Genomic DNA, 23122 nt, shown 5'->3' on the forward strand with positions numbered 1-23122 from the left:
TTAAAACTACAGTTACTATATTCTGGAACGGGAAGCCCAGCACAATTCTTAAAGTAGGTTCTTGGCGTCTGAATTGATATTTACATGTCCATGGCTTTAGGCATAAAGTTCTGGTGTTTTTTATTCACTGACAATCTAAACACTCGTCAAACATTTCTTGGATGAATACGCACACTGTTCATAGACTAGGGCATTAATTTGCTGATTCTTCTAATGAGTAGTTTTGTTTATGGCCATTGTGAATTCTGCAGAAAACACATTGAATCATTATTATGACAAAGAGAGAACTCGTACACTAAAGACCCAGAACGTCCTTCGCTCCCCTTTATATGTAAGCACACTATTCCTTTCAGATAGACCTTATAGCCACCACATACTTTGTTGACTGGCGCGTGATATTTGCACACATGTATCATGTGAGGTCTGACATTTCATTCATGCATACGCTGTGTAGTGAACACTGTATCTTCCTACAGTTTTATGACTTCTTTGTGGTGAGAACTTTTTCCCCCCAGGCAAAGTACCATTATCTTTATAAAAACTATTACGTTTTTACATCTTTAATTATGTATGTGTTTGACAAACATCATATCCGTTTACAGTATACAACATGTTTCAATAGATGTCTCCGTTGCAGAGTGGTTAAACAAACCTAGGCTTCCTCGAATGTCCTTTTTTTTTTCAAATGAAATCAAATGGATTGAATCTCTTCAAACGTGAAGAAAAATCAACCTACGTGAGCACTTAGCTAGAGGCGCCCTCTGTATGATTGTAACCTTTATTGTTATTTAGAAATGATTACAATTTCTCATTTTGTGTTTAACAGTCACTCCATATACTTAGGGTAAAACACAGTAAATAATTTCGTAGTATCCATTTCGTTTCACACCACTCCTGCCCCATAGTACTGTACATATTTAACCTAAGGTCCTTTCCTTAAAAATCACCTTTTTCGTAATATATTTATCCGTGTTAATGTCTAAACACTAAGTTTGCCTCCGTTTGCGTTTGAGAATTCACACTGGTGTGAACCTCAGTGAGTGAATAGTTCTCATGTTGTTGGTGCCACATATAGTCCTGAGAATTGTCTTGGGCATGGAAACACAGAGAAACAGGAGACTTCCAATAGTAGGTCACTGTGAAAGGGTATTTTGTGTCCCCCCCCCCTTAGGTTACATTCTGAAGTAATTATGAACTAAAGTTAGCCTCTTTGACGTTGCTCTAAACTTCAGCGTCTATGCCTTTCATGAGATCCTAATTACCCAGATGCTAATTATTAACTCTTTAGTATAAAGATATAGCTTCATTTTTTTTTCTGCTTTTATAGTGACAACTCCCAGTGAGTCCACTCACACACTTGTGCATATGAAGAATGTTAACTGGTCTCAGCGGGTTTAAAATTAAATAATTAGCTAATTTTTTATTGGATTTTTTTTGTTTACATTTCAAGTATTATCCCCCTTCCCCCACCCAACAACCCACCCCTTTCTGCCTCCTGTCCTGACATTCCTCTACACTAGGGGAAAGGGGGGGGGAGGACCAGGGGCTTCTCCTCCCTCTGGTGCCCAACAAGGCCATCCTCTGCTACATATGCATCTGGAGTCATAAGTCTGTTCATATGATACAGCTTCATTTTACAGGGCATTTCTCAATATGAGTTCTTTGAAAAATGTCTCTAGGAAGATATATTATGCTACATATTTAAAGTTTTTATTTGGAGAAAAAAAAAACAGTAGCAAAGCCCAGGACTTGAAAAATTCTAGCCTGTCCATTATAGCTGCGACATATTAAAAAAGCAGTGGTTAACGATTATGTTGGTATCACGGAGAAGGTATCTTTTTTTCCCCTTTTCTAACTATGAGAACATGTAGGTGCGGAACCATACCAGGAGCGTCTCTCTTCTCATCCTGAACTTCCTGAGCCAGTTCTTGCAGAGAAGAGCCCACATTTGCTGACCCAGTCTCAAGCGTCTCTTCCTCATTTTGACTTGTTTATTTTTTTTAAAGGACTTCAAGGAAGTAGATGTGAAAGTCTGAAATAGAAAACATCGTGCAATCAAACCAGAAAGAAACATCTTAACAGCTGTTCCTAATTACCTGCCCTAGAGAAGAAGGATGCCAAACAGAAAACAGGGGGAAGAAAGGGGCGGGGGCGGGGGCGGGGGCGGGGCGGGGACGGGGGGCGGGACGGGGACGGGGGGGGGCGGGGGCGGGGGTTAGGGGGAGAAGTCAGCGAATCTATTGAAAAAACTAAAAGAGGAAAACAATCGAGAGTCTTTTCTTCGATGGACTGACTCTTCAGAGACTTTAACAATGTCACGTGCTGTCCCCATGAAACTTGGCAGCTAAGCTGTCTGAGCTTTGTGTAGGCTGGCGGAGGTCTCAAGTTACCCTGTCCATTAAGTTAGTTATAACTAATTACGAGTGGCTACTCGGCAGAACCCCACCAGTCAGTCATTTCTGCTCCTGAGTCTGTATCCGTGCTCAGTGACCTGTACTAAGACACTTGCATATGCAAATCACGCTGGCAGGGCATCAGAGAGCACACTTTTACAAACACTATCCAAATGTAACTCTGTAGGAATTAGGAGCAATGCATTGATAACTACTACTCAACATAAGAAGTCTTTAGCGATATGGTGCCAATCAAATCTTGTTTCTTTTTTTAAAGAAAAAGTTCAATTATCTAACCATACAATGTATATGAATTCACACCGTGAGCAATACATATTTCTAAATACATCCCGGAACTAAAGAGATCATTATCGAACGCAGTTTAAAAAGATTATCTTTGGCAGTAAGAAATAAGAGTGGAGGTCAGGTATGGAAAGGGACTTATAAGTCGAATGAAATAAGCAACAACAGAAAAGAGAGGTGCTTTGTATATCATGACCTCAAAACAATAGTCAACTCACCCCTTTACTGACCTTTCATAATTAAAGTTTGAAAAAAAATCTTGGGAAAACCACTAAAAAACCATAGGTCGATTGTGTCTAAGTCCAAGGGAATGAAATAGAAATTCTAGATAATTTCATATTGCTTACGACCACCAACTATATGAATATATAACTACTGCTATCAGCTAAATAAATAAACTCCAAGTAATAATGCCGTCAATAGGCTGTAACGATTGGAAGCTCCAATGTATACCAAACTATATTTCCAACTAAGAAACCAATACTGTGGCAAGCCTTGGTATCTAGAAGCAGAAAGATGTATTTTCCAAGTGGCAACTCTTCTTTCTTAGATAGTTAAGAATATACGCAGGAAAATACTCATAGACCAGAGCAATTATATGATCTGATTGTCATGCATTAAGTCATTTGTTCCTGGCTGTTAAGACTTAAGTTATTCCATTGCACACGTTCAGGTGAAACGCTGTTTGCTCGAGAAGGATAAAATACCTAGTTAACGTAAGTTGTTCTGAATAGCAAATTGCATGATTTAAAAATAATAGATTGATCGTTAAAAGCCAGCCGCTTCCCAATCCTGTTACTCAGAAAGCATGCATTGCACCTCTTAGACTGTCTTACATATTTAGGATGATAAAGAGGGTCAGTGTAGCACTTCCTAAGTTTTCCCAAATGCTCTTGAAATTGGTTAAACCAACTCAAAACTGGTAAAAATCTGGCATACTGATGTTTACATTCCTCTGGCAATAAAACTGAACACACACACACACACACACACACACACACACACACACACACAAAGCAGCCCACATAACTTCGAAAACAGCAAGAGGAAAGCAAGCTACATTCCTTTCCACTTACCCACTTGCCTGTTCCGTGATATGTCCTGTTTATGCAAAATGCTTTAGTCTTGGGGTAAAACCGAAAGGTCTTAGTTCTCCGACTGCTATTCAGCCATCCCGTGTAAAATCCTCACAGGTTTGAAAAATCAAAACGACTTGCTAGTAACTTCCTACACTTGGTGACTTCCAACGAAATGTTTCACAAGATTTTGCTGCCTCGGCTCGCCCATCATATTTAAGTGCTAACCGTGACAGTTTAGAGGTTAACTTACTCTGAGGAAAGCTGAAGCAGAAATCTTCAAAAATTTCATCCAGAGATCTGTGTCCCGGAGGAGAAGTCACATTTCTTCTTTCGAGTCGCTGCTACATCTTGGTTTTGATTTTCCTTATCACAGACGGTTCTGTTTTGCTCCGGTTTCTGAAGAGAATTCTTCTGAGGGCTCAGACTGGCTGCCAAACGCTCTCTGCTTGCACTCCTGGACTGGTTTTTTTCTTTCTCTGCCTCCCGCCAGTTCCTCAGCAGGGAATCTGTGGTTGCAAATGGTTGGCTGGACAGACTGGAACGTTAGCAACTACCAGACCAGTACTGGGCTTTAAAATTTTTTTTCCCCTTTTGGATTAAATTCACAATAGGAGAGTGGATTCTCAAGAGTACTTTAAATAAAAAACAGTATAAAGGCCAGCTCGGAGAAGATGGAGCAGAAAAGAATTTCCTAAATTACAGAAATAAACACACAAGTAGGATAAGCTGCTGTCTCAAAGCCTTTCCTGGATTTTTTTTTTAAAGCTGAATCTACACGTGGCAATGGAGCAATGTGACTATTTTCAGGGTAAGAGGGTGCGTCTGGATTTTTACCCATACTGCATTGCGTGCATGCTGCTTGCACCACAGTTCTAACGTTAGAAAGCATAATATTGAGAGATTGTATTCTCAGCCTGGGGAGGCTCGCCAAGTAAAGTCCTTACCTTGCAAGCATTAGGAACTGAGTTCGATTCCCCGAACCCATGTAATGTCAGGAGTATTGGCTTTGGGGGATAAATTCATAGTGATGAGGGGGGAGGGAGGCAGGAAGATTCCCTGGGGTTTGCTGCTAGCCCGCCTAGCCTTACTAATGATCCAACCAATAGGAGACCTTGTCTCTAGGGAGGTGGATGGACAACGTTTCTAAGGATAATAGCCAAGGGCCAAGGTTGTCTTCTGGACTTTATCTGAATGCGTACACATATGCAATATATCTGCCTCCGAAAAGGAGAGGTGGGGGAGGGGTAGGAAGAGATTGTTACATTAGTTAACTTCTTGGGACCCAGGAAGAAAGTTTCTCTGTCTCCAACCACTGGTTTTCCATATATCCTGTTTGCTGTGTTATCAAATGTTTACAGCAGACAATGACCACATTATCACGAACATTTTGTGTGCACTACACAGATACTAAATATTCCTTCAATATTTATTCAAGCCTATCTACCCATTTGCTAATTATATTAGATCCAGAAATTGCTCTTCAAAATGCGTACAAGCACATTGAACTCATAATCCGTGAGAACAACAAGTTCTCTGACTGTTTCTGTATGCCTGCTGCCTTCTGTGGAATGTGTATTAGCACATTTAAGAACGCTGCTGACGTTTGTCTGCGCACTGTGATTTAGAAATAGTCTTATTTCTTAGTAATGAATAGATTTTCTCTTTCCTTGGGCTCAGGTGAACTGCAGACACGTGGGTTTTGTCTCATATCCTCCTTAAATACATATTGTTTCTTGGAGGGAAAAAAAAACATACTATGTGAGATAGCTCAGTTGTTAAGAGCACATTCTGCTCTTACAAAAGACTGGCTTTGGTTCCCAGCACTGGCATGACGATTCCAGGGAGATCGGATGCCCTCTTCTGGCCTCTATGGGCATTGCATGCACGTCAACTGGAGACATTTAGGCAAAACGCCCACACATATACAATGGAAATAAATAAACCTTTATATACATATATAATAGGTGTGGCAGGTTGAATAGATATGGCTCATGCGTTTGAAAGCTTGACCCATAGGGAAGAGACACTATTAGCAAGTGTGGCCTTGTTGGAGTAGGTGTGGCCTTGTCAGAGTGGGTGTGGCCTTGTCAGAGTGGGTGTGGCCTTGTTGGAGGAAGTGCATCACGGTGGGGGTGGGCTTTGAGGTCTCCTATGCTCAAACTATGCCGGTTGTGGCGCACAGTCTCCTTCTGCAGCTTGGTGTTCTGTTCCTCTCAGGGATGGTTTGACGATGGCCTGCTTACACTAAAAACACACAAGTCCTTATGCTATCTGGCTCTGTATCTCTATCCACCCTTACTTTGCACTGTGTACAACTCCAGGCACACGGAGCTATAACTGTGCTGTGCTACATCCACCCCCTCTGCTTCCTTCCTACAGTTTTAACCCCAAGTGGATCACCTTTGCCTCCAGAACACCTCTGTGAGGGCTGCACGCCGCTGCCAGGTGCTGTTGTGGCATAGTATCCACTCATTTCTTTATAAACTGGGGATGTTCATTCTTAAACACCTCGTGTAAAGATCCAGATACTAGGGGATGGGGAGATGGCTCAGCGGTTAAGAGCACTGGCTGCTCTTCCAGAGACCCAGGGTTCAATTCCCAGCGACCACATGGCGGCTCACAACTACCCGTAGCTCTTGTTCCAGGGGATCCAACACCCTTACATAGATATACACGTAGTCAAAATACAAATGTACATAAAAAGAAATATTTAAACTTAAGATCCAGAGAAAAGAAAACAAAACATATAGGAGCTGAAGAAACGGGTTCAAAGTGCAACCTACTTTTGCAGAGGACCAGGATTTATAATATCTAAAGAAAAAAAAAAAGGAACTGGAGTGTACTTCTCACACAGTCTGGAATATGAAAGTTGCTCAGAATATGTGTTTTGAGCTTAAAAGTATGGTGAAAAATATGAAATGGAGAAACAAAATATTATATTTTGCAATATGGTTACGAAAGATTTGTGTAGCAGCTAAAACCAAGTAGTAAGAAAAGGTTCTTTGTGGTGTCATTGCTGTCGTTGCTGTTAAGTGTAGGTTCTTACTGAATGACCTAACCTTAACCTCACACCAGTTTTCCTGTCTCACCCTCCCCAGGGCTGTAATTACAGATAAGAGGCACCATGCCTAGCTTGGTTTTGTCTTTTTCTAAAGATGAAACTCAAAGGAGCAATAAAGAGGCAGATGCAAAAATATGGGAAAATCAAGTAACAGAGTACTGGGTTTTAAATGGAGTAGACGGGGCTGGAGAGATGGCTCAGCGGTTAAGAGCACTGGCTGCTCAATTCCTGAGTTCAATTCCCAGCAACCACGTGGTGGCTCACAACCATCTGCAAGGGGATTTGATGCCCTCTTCTGATGTGTCTGGAGGCAGTGACAGTGTAGTCATATATATATAATAGATAGTTTTTAAAAATGGGGTATGGGTGATCATTATAGAGGAAACACAAATATGGGAGAAGTCAAGAGATGAAGCGTTGGGTTTAAATGAGATGTGGATGTGTGTGTGTGTGTGTGTGTGTGTGTGTGTGTGTGTGTGTGTGTGATTTCTGTTTGGGTTTAGGTCCAATGTTTAAGAGAAAGAATACGAAATTGGGTGAGTAGTAGGGGATGGGAAACAACATGAACATACATACATATATATATATATATATATATATATATATATATATATATATATATATTTCCAAGAGTTGGGGACTGAACCCAGGGCCTTGCGCTTGCTAGGCAAGCACTCTACCACTGAGCTAAATCCTCAACCCAAATATATATATTGATGATCACATTTAAAAGAAAAATTAAAACTTAGAAGATATTTAAGTATGAAGTAACAATTTCAACTGAGAAACTTCTGTGTATGAAATAGAAAAGCATTAAGAATAGCAATAGGTGTGGTAAGCAATTGGGAAAAGTGTGAACTCTAAAAATAAGAGATTTCTAGAAATAAAATTTCTAGGAATAATTTCTAGAAATGAGAGAGATTTGAAATTTACTTGAATAAGAGCTCCCAAGTCTGGTAAAACATTCTGCCGATGTAGGTGGTGCTACTCAACATAAAAGTGAAATTTGTCTCTGAGGCGATGCCTCAAAACAATCTATATTAATGAATCTGAGTGGGGGATGGACTCTAAAAGGCCTTTACCCCTCTCCAGAAGTTATGGCTGCTGGAAGAGTGTTATCTTCGTTTGAGCTTCTTATCTAAATACCATGACCAAATCAACTTGGGAGGAAAGGTTTTATTTCATCTTACAATTTTCAAAGCATACTCTGTCACTGAAGCAAGTGACAGGAACTCTGGGCAGGAACCTGGAGGCAGGAACTGAAGCAGAGGGCATGGAGGAATGCTGCTTGCTGGCTTGCTCACCATGGCTTGCACAACCTGCTTTCTTATACCATCCAAGACCACTTTCTCAGAGATAACACCTCCCACAGTGGGTTGGGCCCTCCTGTAATAATCATTAACTTGTAGCTTGTATCAAATTAACAAAAACAAACAAAACAATCTAGACAGAAGATAAGACTTTTTTTTCACTGTTGCCACTGATAAATTGCCCATGCTGAGATAAACAACCCCCCCATCTTTGCCCATTCATATAATATAACTCTATTTAAACTCAGTAACACACACACACACACACACACACACACACACACAGAGTAGGAGGAGAACTAGACAGGAAGCAGAAAGAATACAGTGGGATTGTAAGTGGACAAGAGAAGGTAATGAGGACTAGCATGATAAACATATATTATACATGGGCATGATCAACATACATTACACATGTGCATGATCAATATATTATACATGTGAATGATCAACATACATTATACACATTATGATTGGCATGCATTATACATGTGCATGATCAACATACATTATACATGTGGATGATCAACATACATTATGCATGTACATGATCAACACATATATACATGCATGATCAACATGTTATATGTGTAGGTGATTAACATATATTATACATGTGGATGATCAACATACATTATACACATTATGATTTGCATGCATTATACATGCACATGATCAACATCCATTATGCATGTATATGATCAACACATATACATGTGCATGATCAACATACATTATATGTGTAGATGATTAACATACATTACACATGTGGATGATCAACATACATTATATACATATATGATCATACATTATATGTGTAGATGATTAACATACATTATACATGTGAATGAAATCTTTAAGTTGATCAATAAAAAATTCACCTAACAACTGAAATTAGTGAGCTGATGGAAATATTGGCTACCAAAACTGATGAACATTGAAAGACAAGTCAATATGATGATTGATAAGCCAGCTGAAAATATATTCTTGTAAGGGTAGAATGAGCAATATATTTTCAGGAAAAAATCCTGAGATTTCTGCCTTTCATGGTGACCTCTGAAGGAACTACTAACAATTTCCCTTGAAAGGAAATTTCGTGCGCAAAACTTATGAATCCTTCTGTAAAAAAATAAATATTGGTGCACAGAATCACGCTGACTGAATTGTGGGAAGGTAAGAGGTATAACAGAGAGCTGAAATATAAAACATGCCATTGGGAGGAGAGGAGTATGATCAGGCCTAAATCCTCTATAAATCCTACAGTCAAAGATGAGACCAAGGTGCTGACAAGTTTGGGGACTGCAGTGTCCGATGCGTTAGACAATAGCCCCAGGTAGGGATTTAAATATATAAGTCTTCCTTAACTTAAAACGCATAATACTTAAAATTTAACCCCTTTAGCTCTGGAAAGTAAGCAGCTTGAGGTCAGCATTTCTTTATTAACAAGAAAACTGAAGAGTTCATTATGTTTCTTGGAGCTGTCAAAGAAAACCATGACTCTGAAATCTACAGAAACTCTTAAACCAGACTGTTATCTCCTGAACAGCAAGTACTGATTATTTACCATAGACTTGCAAATAGAACCTTTGGCTATAACGGTGGTACAGGCTGGTTGTCTCTTATGAGAAATGCTAAAGTGTTTGAGATTTTGAAATATCGGTCTGTGCATAATTAGATATCTTGGATGTAGGACTTAATTCCTGGCATGCAATTCACTAATGTTTCCAATGCGCCTTATATACAAAGCCCAAAAGGTAATTTAATGCAATAGTTTTAATGAGCCTTGATTGGACCTTGACCCATCACAGGTCAGGTAAGAAATTTTCAACTTGTAGCATCACTTGAAATGTTTGCATCTTGACCAGTTCAACCTTCCAGATAGTGGTGTTTAACTGTAAAACACACCACTACACTATTTCATTACATATGATTCCTGTAGATGGGTAATAAAAAGATTAAAGCACACAAGTAAATGAATGAAGAATATAAATAACACAAATTTAAATGCAAATATATAGTTTCAACTTTAAGTTTGAAAGCAAAAAAATTCCAATGTTATAACAGTAAATATAAGTAGATCGTTGGGAAATACATATACTGTATATGGTAACAACTCTACAAAAAATGGATTAAAGAAAGCAAACAATTGAATTTTTATATGAAGGAACTATAGGGTCTCTTTTGTTAAGTTTTATTTAATTTTTACATTTTTTCCATTATACAGATATTCTTTTCAAAACCTGTGTATTTTATCTATACATGAGTGTATGTCTGTGCACATATATGTGCAGGAGCCCATGTAGGACAGAAGAGGAACATTCCTCATATGTTTTTGAAAGTGAAGTTTCTGATAATCGTGATAAATTAATTTCTATTTAAAATTCAGTTTTGTAGTTTTGTCTCTACAGTAGCCGGAGGCCTGATTCTGGGTGATTTCATGTTCCTAGTAGTTTGTATTTCCTTATATAGCCTTTAAGTTTTGAGACATGAATAATTGTAAATTTTAACTTGATGTTGATTGAGCAAATAAAATATGTGTAATGTTGACATGAAAACATCTTTGAAACTATTCATTCTGTTCGTTACTGTATAAAAGAAGTTGGTGGGATAACAGAATGATTAGGCCTGAGACTTTACAGTTCATCTGAGGGAGGGAGGAGTTTCCATCTCATGGTTATATCAGCTTCTTCATGAACATCTCCCAGCTCCTGTTCCTTCGAAAGCTCTAAAAATACCTAGGTAGGAGAGAAAGCAGGTCAACAATCACTAAGCTGTGGGTTGTCCTCCGAAAGGATGTGGAAAATACATGCTCCTTCTGTAAAATGCAAAGTCAAGCAGGTTGACTTACTCTGTCCAATGTGCACTGAGAGAGGCTGTAGTCGTCCAGGTTAAAGCCACGCTTCACTGAAAAACAAATCCATCAATATAAGACAATGCAAGGTTTTCAAAGTCCTACACAGTGAAATAAAGTTATTCAGATGAATAAAAGATAAATTGAATAAGGAAACACAAGACAGAACAGTATCACAAGGTATGTGTGGAGTTCACATAGGAGGAGGTGTGTGGGGTTTCTACAGATTAAACGCTGGATTTGAAGGTTTTTAATCAATTTCCTCAAAGGTTTGCAGCAACAAAAAAGTTAATATAAATGCATACCAAATTAATCTTAGCTTTGGAGTTTCTCACACTGTATTTTCCTAATCTCTACTGTTTCGTGTGTGTGTCCATGAGAGACATGTATGTTCCTTGGTTAAGATATTCTTACATATGAGGAAGATTCTATTCCATACTCTCTGAGAGGACCCCATCCCTACTGCCTTTAGTGGTCATCCACCTTATCAGGTCTCTACTGGGCACCTCAGGAATCTAACGACAGCTGCTGTTAGGTTCAGGTACTCCCTTGTTTGAGGTTTACCAGTTATGCAGTGGGGACTCTCCTGTGTGAGAGGCACTCTGAAATGCCAGGAACAGGACAGGAATGAGAAGCGACAAAAGCCTTGGCCTTTGTCGGTGCGTTTTGTAGAAAAGACATGGGCATTATATTCATAAGCATTTAAGTATGTAATAGAAGAGATGGTAAGAGAAACAGTAAACCCACAGATACACACCCACATACGCACGCACGCACGCGCGCGCACACACACACACACATATACACACACACACAGATGTCTTCTTTCTTTACACGGGATCATCAGAGATGTTATAGGATTAATATGATGATTGAGCAGAATCCCACGAATGGGAAGAAACAGCTAAATATTTAGGAAACAGAATTCCAGAAAGAAGAATCAACGGGTGGGGGGTGGAGAGGAGGAAGGGTCCCAAGGCAGGAACTGCGTGGCTGGCAACAATTAGGGCGAGCCAGGAAGTCAGCTACTCAGAGTAGACACAAGCAGAGCTACACAGGATCTCAAGCACACCCAGGAGGCAGGCACTGTTCTGGGGACTGCCCCTCCCGTACAGATGAGGTCATTTTATCTGCTGTCTCCCAGCCTGTGAGCTTCGCTGTCTCCCAGCCTGTGAGCTTCGGCACTGTGGTGAGAACGCAGAGACCAGCTTCAGGATAAGAGTTCTTCAGCAAATCACACGACGGTGATCTGCTGCAGGGAACAATCTAGCTAGCTGAAAGCCAGTCAGACAGACAGTCAGACAGACAGACAGACAGACAGGACTGTTGGAATTTCGAGTAATAAGAGTTGTTCTGGGCACTCAAAGAATGGCTTTAGCTATCGTTTCGTAACAGAAAGTCAAACCCATCACAGTCAGGGTTTTTCCTGTGTTGATACAGATGTGCAGAAAAGTACGGCTAAGCTCCACTCAGTGCGTGTCCTCTGCAGCTTCCGTCCCCATTCCAGACGAACCTCTTTCCAGAGAGCTGGTTTGATTACGGTTTGAATTTGTAAAACCAACACCCTGCAGAGCCTGCTTTTTAAGTGCATCGCTCATCCACCTTGCATTAAATTATCCTCCAAGTTCTTTTTAAAGAAAGCTCCTTCTTACCTGCTTCCAGTTTGTGAAAGGCCTGAGACAGAGGATGAACATCTGTCACGGGAAGCTTGTAGGTGAGCAAGGAGAAGCACCTGGGAATGGGAACACACTAGATTCAAGCGTTCACTTCAACGGAGGGAGGACGGATATCAAAATGAGCCTGTTGTCGGCCATTTTGTTTTAAAAATGAAACAGGTACAAAATAATGTACAGGTTAAGCATGGAATTGTTTACCAATAGAGGCTTTGGAAATGATTGAAGGGAACTAGCTGTTGCAGTCCTTTCTAGAAATGACACATTGTTACTACTTGTATTCTCACATACCACAGTTGACTCAAACCAATCCGATAACTTGTTAAAAAAACAAACAAACAAACAAAACCCAGAAACTGAAAGCTACACCCTGAGACTAGTCCAAACCAGGCTGGAAAGTCACTTCAAAGGAAAGGTAGGTATTGTGTCCAAAAAGTTATCTCCTAAGATGGTCTCAGGCTGGGGACTGGGGCAGGACAGCTGTGGAAAGACTTAAAAGCCCTGGCGTCTGAGAACAGGCAGATTTAGGTCTAGGGATTAGGCTTCCTTTCTTGTGTGCCTCCGACTGTAACCTTTGCTCCAGATTAACAGTGCAGTGTTCCTAAGTGACAAGGAGACGGGGCAGACGTCCCGACTGGCTGTCTTCAGGCCAGACCACCCTCTTCCTTTCTTATTATCCATCATATTCCCACAGTCATCCAAGCCTATTTCTTTACCTGGTGATACAAAAGGTTTTAGGGTAAGAGCAGGTTCCGGAATATACCTTAGGTAATCATTACATCCATGCAGTGTGAAGATGCGAGTAGCAGGTTTGTGTCTTGCTGTTCTGTTGTTCTCAACCTCTGACTTTAAATTCAGTAGCTGCTTTAATCTTCGGGTCCTGTTCCTAACAACACACACACACACACACACACACACACACACACATATGCACATGCATACACACGCGTGAGTACAAATGTTTGTGCAAACACATGCACTCCTTTATAGTTTCCATTCTGAAGCAAGGAAATTATATTAAAGGAAGACTTCACCTCATCTTTACCCCTGTTTCCTGGAGGAGGACACACACGTTCCTAGGTAGTTTCCAAGTCTATTATAACCCAGGAGACTGAACCTTTCTGGGGTCCTTCACTATCCCTGCGACATTCCATCACGGTGCTGACAGAAGCCATAGTGTGTTTCTCTGTCGGTGACAGTTCTCTTTACCTGTCCTGGCGTGCAGCCTGGGGGAACAGCCTCAGAATCTCCTTGTGAACTAATGGCTCTTGAGAAATTTCCTTCACTCTGAGTTCTAGAATGTAATCCTTGCCAAATCTCCTCTTGAGGTGTTGGATTGAACCGATGAGTCTGTGAGTAGAAAGAACACGATGGAGGGATGAGGGGAAAACTGTCATTAAATGTTTTTAATTTCAGAGACAGTAGAGAGGGGTATCAGTGAGGCAGGCAGAAGGAAGGAATGAGATGTTGTCCGTGACTTGCCTTCTGCAGGCAATCTCAGATCAAGCCACAGAGAGAGGCTCACCTCAGCCTTCCAGACACCATGATGGCCGCTCGGTCACACAGAGCCTCTGCCTCAGCCAGGTCATGGGTAGACAAGAGGACACCCTTCTTGTTGTCTTTAACGGCTGCCTGGATTGCCTGCCTGGAGTCAGCAAAAATGAATAGAAATTAAATTTAAAAAGCAAAGAGCAATGGGAAAGATAATAAAATAGAGGGAAAGATTTAGACGAGATACAGTTTACAAATTATAATCAGATATTGGAAAACGCCAGAGAAATGAACGCTGGCTAGTTTATTTGGAACAAAGAGAACGTTTTGATATTTTAGCTGTGTTTGTGGTATTGCGATTAAACTTTAAGAAGACGTTTCAGGGGATGGAGAGATGGCTCAGCAATTAAGAGCACTGACTGCCCTTCCAGAGGTCCTGAGTTCAAATCCTAGCAACCTCCTGGTGGCTCACAACCATCTGTGATGGGATCTGGTGCCCTCTTCTGGTGTGTCTGTAGACAGCGACAGTGTACTCATATAAATGAAGTGTTAAAAAAAAATTAAAAAGGAGAACTTTCCTTGTCTTTTGGAGATCGCAGCCAACTGAAATGCTAAGATAGAAGTGTGTGCTGCCTCCCATGGCCTTAATTAAATTAATAGAAGTTGGAAAAGGAAAGGGACTGAGAAGCAGGTGAGAAGTGGGCCTCCTAGTGGCAATGGCTAGAACTGCATGATGGGTATAAAGTCTTCCCATGTCTACATTTGCATCGAGCAGTGCTAACAAATAAAATAACATTTTTTTTTTGGTTCTTTTTTTCGGAGCTGGGGACCGAACCCAGGGCCTTGCGCTTCCTAGGTAAGCGCTCTACCACTGAGCTAAATCCCCAGCCCCATTAAATAACATTTTAAATGGGAGAGGATACTGGGTAATCACAAATATGAAGTTAAATTGGGGTTTTATTAGTCCAAGGGGCGATTCACAGATAGTAGAAAAGAGCTAAAATGATATAAACTGGGTCAGTAAATTTGACAGACTAAGTGAAAATGAAAACGGAAGTTATGTCGACAAGTCAAGGCTCTTTAGGAAAACTGCATGAGAAGTAAAATGAAATGTTATAAAATTATCGACAACTAAAGTAGCAAATTAAGATAGTTGGAAGTTAACTAAAACCTTGACAAAACACCTAGAGTTTCCGTTAAGCCAAAAAAAAACTGCAGGAATATTAAAGAATATAATCTAAATGAGATTATCCATCTGTTGAAAGTTTGTTTTCCTAATGACACAAGCTATCTCTGTAGACAGAGTCTGAGTGTTGAATGGGTCATAAAGCACCGCTTGCTAAAGGCTTGGTCCCCACGCTGTGCTGTTAGAAGGTGATGGGATCTTTAAGCAGTGAGGTCTAGTTGGATGCTCTAAGCATGGCGGAGCCATCTCAGTACCTTCCTCATTCTCCTCGCTCCCAGACTTGTGAAGTGACCAGGGCTACCTGCAAGCCATCTCATGCTACCTTACCACAGCCCCAAAGCCATATGGTCAACCTGATACAGAGTAAAGCCCTCAAACCTTCAAGCCAGACAAAGCTTTCCCCTTTGAAAGTTAATCCATCCGAGTGCTCATGAAACTGGCGGCTGACAGGCTATCTGTACACAGCGGAGTTTTATCCCTAGAATCAGAAGCCTGGGATAATCAACTCATGAGGAGAAGTTTATTTTGCATCAATATTTCAGTGGCTCCAGGCCATGTTGCACTAGACCCATTGCTTTCCAGAACCACGTGGGACAAGGCGTGGGGGAAAATAGCTTCCTGGCTTTCTTCAGATGCCAGGAAGTAAAGAAGATAATGGAAAGCAGAGTGTTGGTGTCTTCTTAAAGTCAACTTAACCCTTCACCAGGCTCTAACTCTTTTTTTTTTTTTTTTTTTGCAAGTGGCTAATTATGAACTTAACCTCCCATGATAACTTGAATGCTTAGTGGCGTTTTGCTTCTTCTCTTTACATGTTCACTTTTTTTATTGCAGATTTCGTGCATTTACATTTCAAATGTTATCCCCTTTCCCCTTTCTCCCATCCTCCTCCCCTTTCCTCTCCTCCTGCTTCTATGAGGATGCTCCTGCTCCCACCTCAACGCCCTGGCATTCCCTACACTGGGGAAATACAGGCTCTACCTCCTAAAGGCTCTGGCTAGCCCCCCTCAGTAGCACTGCTGGTTGGGGACCCAACCTTCAAAACACAGGCCTGTAAGGAATATCTACCACCCACGCTACAGCAGCTAACACAATCTGCACTGAATCAGGAACCAGCGGGCTCACGGATCTGTCCTCAAAGATTTTTATCGATGTGATTTTACACGTCGGTCACTGTGGGTCTGGGCCTGTAAGAGTTCTCACCACATTTGTTGCTTCCCTGACACATCTAAGCCTGTAGATGGTTCATCCAGAATCAGGACAGGTGAGTTTCCCAGGATGCTCAGCGCGAAGCACAGCTGCAATGCAGAGAGGGGGGAAAACAAAATGTCCTCCGTTTGCTTCCGTACCACATATGCAGTCCCGTCCCACGGAAGAACGCAGGACACCACGCATACCTTTCTAGTCAACCCCACAACTAGGTTCCGCGCTTGGACATTCAGCTGGTCGTGTAGTTTGAAAGCATTCACTAATCTGAGAGAAAATAAGATGGGAATATCACACCAAGAGAGAACTTTCTCGGAAAATGAAATCACGCACAATTATAAAACCATTGCAGGGGAGGAAGGCGGTACTGTTCTCAAAACTGAAATCATGAAAGGTTATTTCCTTTTTTTGCCTCATGAGATTACTTTTTAAATAATCTAATTTTTATATTGTTAAGTAATTTAATTTTAAAAATGGGAAACCAAATGGATGGTTATTCCATTCCCTTCTCTTTATTATTAGAATCCTGAAGACAGTCACCAGCACAGACTTACTTCTCCTTTGTCAACTATTGAAGACAATGATATTTTTAGCCCCTGAGCTCAGGCATGTAGGGAGTTGGTGTGGTCTCTCGTTTCTGTTCTACCACCAATGCTCTGAAAAGGCAGAAATGTCTTTGTGCTCCTGTTTCTCAGTAGTAGTGCTTCCATTGTGAGTAGCGCCTCCCACCTCTTGAGGAAAGGGGATTCCAGGACCCTCTGCGGTACCTTGAAATGGCAATGACAGCATCCTTCTTCCTCAGCCCCTTCACAGCGGCGTACACCTCCAGGTGTTCCTTCACGGTCAGGATGGGCCACAGTACGTTCTCCTGAGGGCAGTATCCGAGCTTGGCTGCACCATGGCCCTCGCCCTGGTGAGCCACAGCTGAGCTTAACTCTTTCAGTTCCACCTACGAGAGCAAGTTAAGGAGTTTTACCAAAGATACAGGAAGCCCTTTCTGATTGCACAGGCTTCGCACAATCTGGAAACTGCCACCTAGCCAGCAAACACCCAAACTGCTAGAACACATCACAGAAGGTAAAATGCAATCCACTAAAGTGCAAGCACAATCTTGGGTGTAAATGGGGTGGGAAAGACTGAACCTTCAGGCGGTAGCTAATGTAAATGGGGCGAGAAGATTCGGGTGTTAGCTAGGAAGCTGTAGTGGATAAAGGTACTTAGCTCCTGGTAACATTCCAATTCCTGTCACAAACTTTTGAATCCCATCAAAAGCCACAAGAGGATCCAGAGCAGCAGCGAAATGACAGTCCTACAAATATGTAACCTACGTGCATCATGATCGCAATCATATTTTGTGGAAGTGGAAACAATCTTGGTTTTTTACTACCTCTCCAGCTGTCGGCTTCATGATGCCAGCTATCATCCTGAGAGAGGAACTTTTACCAGCGCCCTCGGGTCCTAACAATCCCAAAATTTCACCTGAAAGAAAGAACAAAATGATCAAGGTTGGAAATGAAATGAAGATTTACATTCTTTTTTCCAGTGAAAGCTTGAAAGGTCCGTACAGCTCTTGAATAGAGTAATTCACATTTAAAATATACAGGACGTACATCCTGAAGACATATTCTTTAATTCTCACCATAAAAATGTTACCAGAAGCTTATTAATTTGATACAACGGTCTTTTTCCCCCTCGAGATTTCCTGGTTCAGTTATCTTCCATCGATGTGAGAGCCCCTTACCTGATGTGTCCATGCAAATGACGTGCAAACCTCAGAAGGCTGGAATGCTATTCTTTCACCAAAAATAAACCATGTGCACCCAAACCACCATAACCTTTCATCACCCCTTTTCAAACTCATAAACAAATGTCAGTACGTAATCTCTACAAAATAGGAACTGCCTACAAGATACCCTCTAATAATGTTCTACTGCCATGGAGTAAAAGGCACTGTTCCTTCTATTTTAAAGAAATGTTCCTACTCTAACCCTGCGTGACCCCATCCCTCCCTCACACTGATGCATCTGTGGACTCTTTGCTTTTGACTCAACCACTAAGACTTGCTGCTGTGTCTGAGTCCTTGACCTTCTTGTCACATAGATCTTGACTTAAATGTCTCTGTTCAAATAAAGCCTTTCTTTGTTCTAACTGAACACTCATCATTGCATGTGCTTCAGTGTTCCCCATAGGACTTGAGTAATAATCGATATGTTATTGATAAGGCATTCTTACGAACTCCTTAGAATGCAAAATCCACACGGGCAGGAGGTTTCCTTATTTTTTCTATAACAGTCCCTTACACACACACACACACACACACACACACACACAGATAGATAGATAGATAGATAGATAGATAGATAGATAGATAGATGATAGATGGATAGATGGATAGATAGATAGATAGATAGATAGATAGATAGATAGATAGATAACGAATGAGGAAAGGAAGGCTAGAGTAAGTGAAATTACACTTTAGTATAGATGTTCATTCCTAAAAACAATGGCTAATGGTTTGTTGTATGCAAACTTGTATTCCTGTCTACTCAAAAGGCTGAGGCAGGAGGATCACAAGGTCAAGAGCTGCCTGACCTACAGGGTAGGTTTAAAAGGCCATCCTTGGCAACTTAGTGAGACTCTGCCTTAAAACAAGAAGTAAAGAGAGAGCTAAGAATAGTGCACAGTGGAGGAGAACTTGCTAAGCACGCAAGAGGCTCTAGGTTCAAGGCTCAAAATATCATAAAAGCAAGCAGAAGGGCCCAAGTGAGGATGCTTCAGTCCTACTTGGGAGGGAGAAAGAAACAAAGAAACAATCATGGGAGGAAAAGGGAGGGAGGGTTCTGGATGGGAGGGGAAAGGGGGGACGTGATCAGATATGGGGTGGGGGAGACAGGAAAAAAGTCCTGAGGGCCAGAAGAATGAATGGAAATATGCAACCTTGGGGGAGGGGGGACCCTCTAGAAAGTACCAGAGACCTGGGAGGACCCTCAAAGGGAGGGACCTTAGATGAATTGCCCAATAGTGGGGAGAAGAAACTCGTAGAGTCCACCTCCAGTAGAAAGACATCAAGTGAGGGATGGGGTTGCCATCCCACAGTCAAAAACTCTGACCCAGAATTGTTCCTGTCTAAAAGAACTGCAAGGACAAAAATGGAGAAGAGACTGAAGGAAAGGAGGTCCAGTGACCAGCTCAAACTGGGATCCAGCTCAAGGGGAGGCTCTAAGGCTTGACACTATTATTGATGCTATGATGTGCTTACAGACAGGAGCCTAGCATGGCTGTCCTCTGAGAGGCCCAACAAGCAGATGACTGAGACAGACACAGATGATATTTACACTCAATCATTGGACTGAAGTCGGGACCCTTGTGGTTGAATTAGGGAAAGGCGGGAAGAAGCTGAGGAAGAGGGCTACCCCATAGGAAGACCAGTAGTCTTAACTAATCCAGACCCCTGAGATCTCTCAGACATTGAGGCACCAACCAGGCAGCATACACCAGCTGATATGAGCCCCCGCCCAGACACAGATACAGCAGAGGACTACCTGGTCTGGCCCCACTGAGAGAAGAAGTACCTAAGCCTGGAGAGACTTGAGGCCCCAGGAAGTGGGGAGACCTGGTAGGGGGCGGGGAGACATCCTCTTGGAGACAAGGTGGAGGAGGAATGGGAGGAGGAACTGTGGGAAGGCGGACTGGGAGCAGGGCAACAACTAGACTGTAAAAAAAAAAAATCAAAGTAATAAAAAATATTTTAAACAGTAAGTTTAAAAAATGATTGTCCCAAACCTTTATTAACGCAGAAAGAGATGTTCCTCACTGCTATTTTCTTTCTCCTCTTTGAACAACACCATTTCTTCTGACCTGTGTACTCTTTGTGCAGACAGCTGGCGATTATGGCCGGTTTCTAGGAGAGACGGAAATATGGTTTCCCTCTAAACTTCAGAGGTGTTACAGTCTTTCGTTCTCACGATGTTTACCATAAATCAAACCGCATATGAACCCTGAGTGACCATTACCACTGTTGCCGATATAAGGCACATTCATTGGCATACAGAGTGTCTCCGATTTCCAAACACACGAGGAAATACCAGAAACACCACAGAAGCCAACTCACTGTCTAGGTGGAAGTCAAATGACTACATTGGAGAGAATGTAGAATCTCAATCAGATAAAAGCAAACCCTGCTCAATGGAAACACAGCTCAATGGAATAGCGTCTTCCGTGCAAGCCTAAAGCATGGTTGAATCTCCTGATCTCTACTGAGCATTTTACGGCAAATAGAAGGTTCTTCAACTCATAAGGTCTTATTTTGTTCTGAGATTATAAATCTAGTTGTTAAAACGCATTTTTTTTCTCAAAAGAAGAATGAATGAAATCATTATGCCTTATGTTCTTTTACTTTCCAGAACCTTCTGGGGGTGTCCGTAGACTTCAAACTTTTAAAAGTTAACATCGACATTTCGCTCATTTTCATGAGAGATTCTCTCATGCTTTCAACAGTGTCTATGATTTCCAACCTCATCTAAATTCACGGTGCTCAGGGCATCAGATGTCCTCATTCTTTCTGCTTGAACGTCTTCGTCTTCGTCTACGGGCTCCTCTGGGTTTGGCTGAACATGTAGACTCTGCGGAGCTATCCTGTGGGAAACAATCGAATTGCACACTGTTCTCACATTTCCCATGCTTGTTTTCCGTGCGATTTTACCGGTTTGCTTTTTGCCCAGTGCTGATGGTGATCGCCACTATCCCTGCTGCCTCAGCCTTACATAGAACCCTCATCCTGCTCACCAGAATCTCTCTCGTGATGTGGTTGCTACCCTTACAGCATCTTTGACCTTTAAGGCCAGTGCTTGCCAGCATATCAACAGAGGCCGCCCCTCCCCTCCTAAAATTCAAGTCAATTCTGCTGCCCCAGTCACTACAGCCCCGCCAACACATCAGATGTTTGTTTCGGCATCTTTTTACTGCTCATACTTCCCAAAGCCCTCTGTGTAAAACTCTCTCAACTCAGTTGTCCAATCTCTTCTTCCCATCCCCACTGCTCAGGAACGACATCGCCTTAGAAGGGAGAATGGCATACTTGGATAGTCTTCGCTTTCTTGAGAGAATGAAGTATTTCTCTGCTGGTTAGCAGCTGGGTCTTACTTCTTGACGGTAAACTAGAAAACCACTAACTACAGTGCCAGTCATCGTACTGCTTGTGTTGCAAGCAAAAGTCCTAATCAACAAACCGAAAGCACGGGCGCAGCAATAGAAATATTGAATTATGACCTTAATATGAAATTAACTGTAACCCTAACCTGAAGAGGGGGTCCTTCCGTACTACATTCTTCCCATACTTCAGTTCCAGGCATCTCAGAACAAAAATGAACAGCAAAGTATGGAAGTAAGGCTAGGAGCAAACAAAAAAAAATTTTAGACATGCGTCAACACTGGTTGAACTTATAAGTAAAAATGTTGCTTGTGTATTGACAGGCAATTTGGTAGCAAATTTTTATGAGATGGGGGAACACATAGTACAACAGTTTAACCTGTCTCTTCCCTACTGTCCACAGCTCAGACTTTACAGCTCAGTGAATTCTGTTCTGTCTTTAAAATGACCCATAGCACAACTGGTTCTTCCTGCTGTGTTCCGAGCATGAGATCCAGGTCATCTTTCTTTCTCGGCTTGCAATGCATTCCTGCAAGGTTTCCCTCTGCTCCTTTTATCTGCTCTTCTAATCCCAGAAACTGCAGTCGTGCTTTCCACAGCTAAGTTTGATCACTGCACTTTGGTTAAAACCACCCAACGCTTCCTTGAACCACTCAAAGTTGCATCAAAGTCCCTCGAGTTCAGTAGAACACCATATGGACCAACTCTGCTTATCTCAAACATTACCACATTACTGTATTACCTTCTATCTGATTAAACTCCTTCTTTCCCTTAGATGATCCTGAAGCAAGATAGGGCCACTCTTATCATTACCTACCAGAAGGTCTTTTAAGTCTCTGCTGACTATCTGAGGTGGTTAACATGAGAATGGTTGTCTAGGCTCATATTTTTTAATGCTTTGTCCCTGGTGAGTGAAACTGTTTGGGAAGGATAAAGAGGTGTGGTCTTGCTGGAAGAGGTGTGTCACTGAGGCTTTGAGGTTTGAAAAGCCCACACCATTCCCAGTTAGCTATTTTTTATCTTCTTTGTGCTTGTGGATCTGATATCTGCTCACATGCTGCTGTGCTCTCTACTCCAATGGTCATACACTCATCCTCTGAAACTTTAAACTGCCATTAAATGTTTTCTTCTAAAATGTGCCTTGGTCGTGGTGTTTCCTACAGCACTGGAGAGTAACTAGGACACTTTTCTACCTAACAGAGTATTTACTGCTTGTTTAGTTTATCTGTATACTTCTAGAATACAAGCCCCTTGAGGACAGACTTGGTGTCCATGGTTTTGCCTAAAACATCATAGACAGATAGCATGGGAAGACAGCAGCTCTCGTCATCCTTAAATCTAAAGAAATCATTTTCCCATTCACCCGTGTTTAATTTTGTCTTTTCCTCATAATTCAGCAAATTCTTAACTGTATCTGGCTTTTACA

At 41.6% G+C, this 23122-nt stretch overlaps 2 protein-coding genes across 12 annotated transcripts in view; both read right to left on the minus strand.

Moving 5' to 3' along the window:
* Abca9 (ATP binding cassette subfamily A member 9) overlaps nucleotides 1-6582 on the minus strand; it is a 61628-nt gene extending 55046 nt beyond the window's left edge. The window contains exons 1-2 of one of the 6 annotated variants that reach the window (XR_005490514.2): nucleotides 4026-6577; nucleotides 1886-2032 (exon numbers count right to left, since the gene is read on the minus strand). Coding sequence is in view for 3 of the 6 variants with exons in the window: in XM_039087440.2 (XP_038943368.1) it covers nucleotides 1886-2032; nucleotides 4026-4064 (186 nt within the window). In the remaining 3 variants the exon portion in view is untranslated. The other 5 variants (XM_039087440.2, XM_039087441.2, XM_039087444.2 and 2 more) reach the window with 5 other exon arrangements.
* Nucleotides 6583-9901: 3319 nt separating this feature from the next.
* The window catches only part of Abca6 (ATP binding cassette subfamily A member 6), a 69510-nt gene continuing 56289 nt past the window's right edge, over nucleotides 9902-23122 (minus strand). For all 6 annotated transcript variants that reach the window (XM_006247656.5, XM_006247654.5, XM_006247655.5 and 3 more), the window contains 12 exons: nucleotides 21845-21936; nucleotides 21062-21182; nucleotides 20331-20448; nucleotides 17935-18026; nucleotides 17315-17496; nucleotides 16739-16814; nucleotides 16545-16639; nucleotides 14193-14312; nucleotides 13877-14017; nucleotides 12647-12726; nucleotides 10992-11047; nucleotides 9902-10878 (listed from right to left, as the gene is read on the minus strand). In XM_006247656.5, coding sequence (XP_006247718.1) covers nucleotides 10777-10878; nucleotides 10992-11047; nucleotides 12647-12726; nucleotides 13877-14017; nucleotides 14193-14312; nucleotides 16545-16639; nucleotides 16739-16814; nucleotides 17315-17496; nucleotides 17935-18026; nucleotides 20331-20448; nucleotides 21062-21182; nucleotides 21845-21936 — 1275 coding nt within the window. In that variant the 3' untranslated portion in view covers nucleotides 9902-10776. The remainder of the gene's footprint in view (nucleotides 10879-10991; nucleotides 11048-12646; nucleotides 12727-13876; nucleotides 14018-14192; nucleotides 14313-16544; nucleotides 16640-16738; nucleotides 16815-17314; nucleotides 17497-17934; nucleotides 18027-20330; nucleotides 20449-21061; nucleotides 21183-21844; nucleotides 21937-23122) is intronic.

The sequence above is a fragment of the Rattus norvegicus genome, chromosome 10, assembly GCF_036323735.1.
Source record: "Rattus norvegicus strain BN/NHsdMcwi chromosome 10, GRCr8, whole genome shotgun sequence".
In the NCBI taxonomy this organism is placed as follows: Eukaryota; Metazoa; Chordata; class Mammalia; order Rodentia; family Muridae; genus Rattus; species Rattus norvegicus.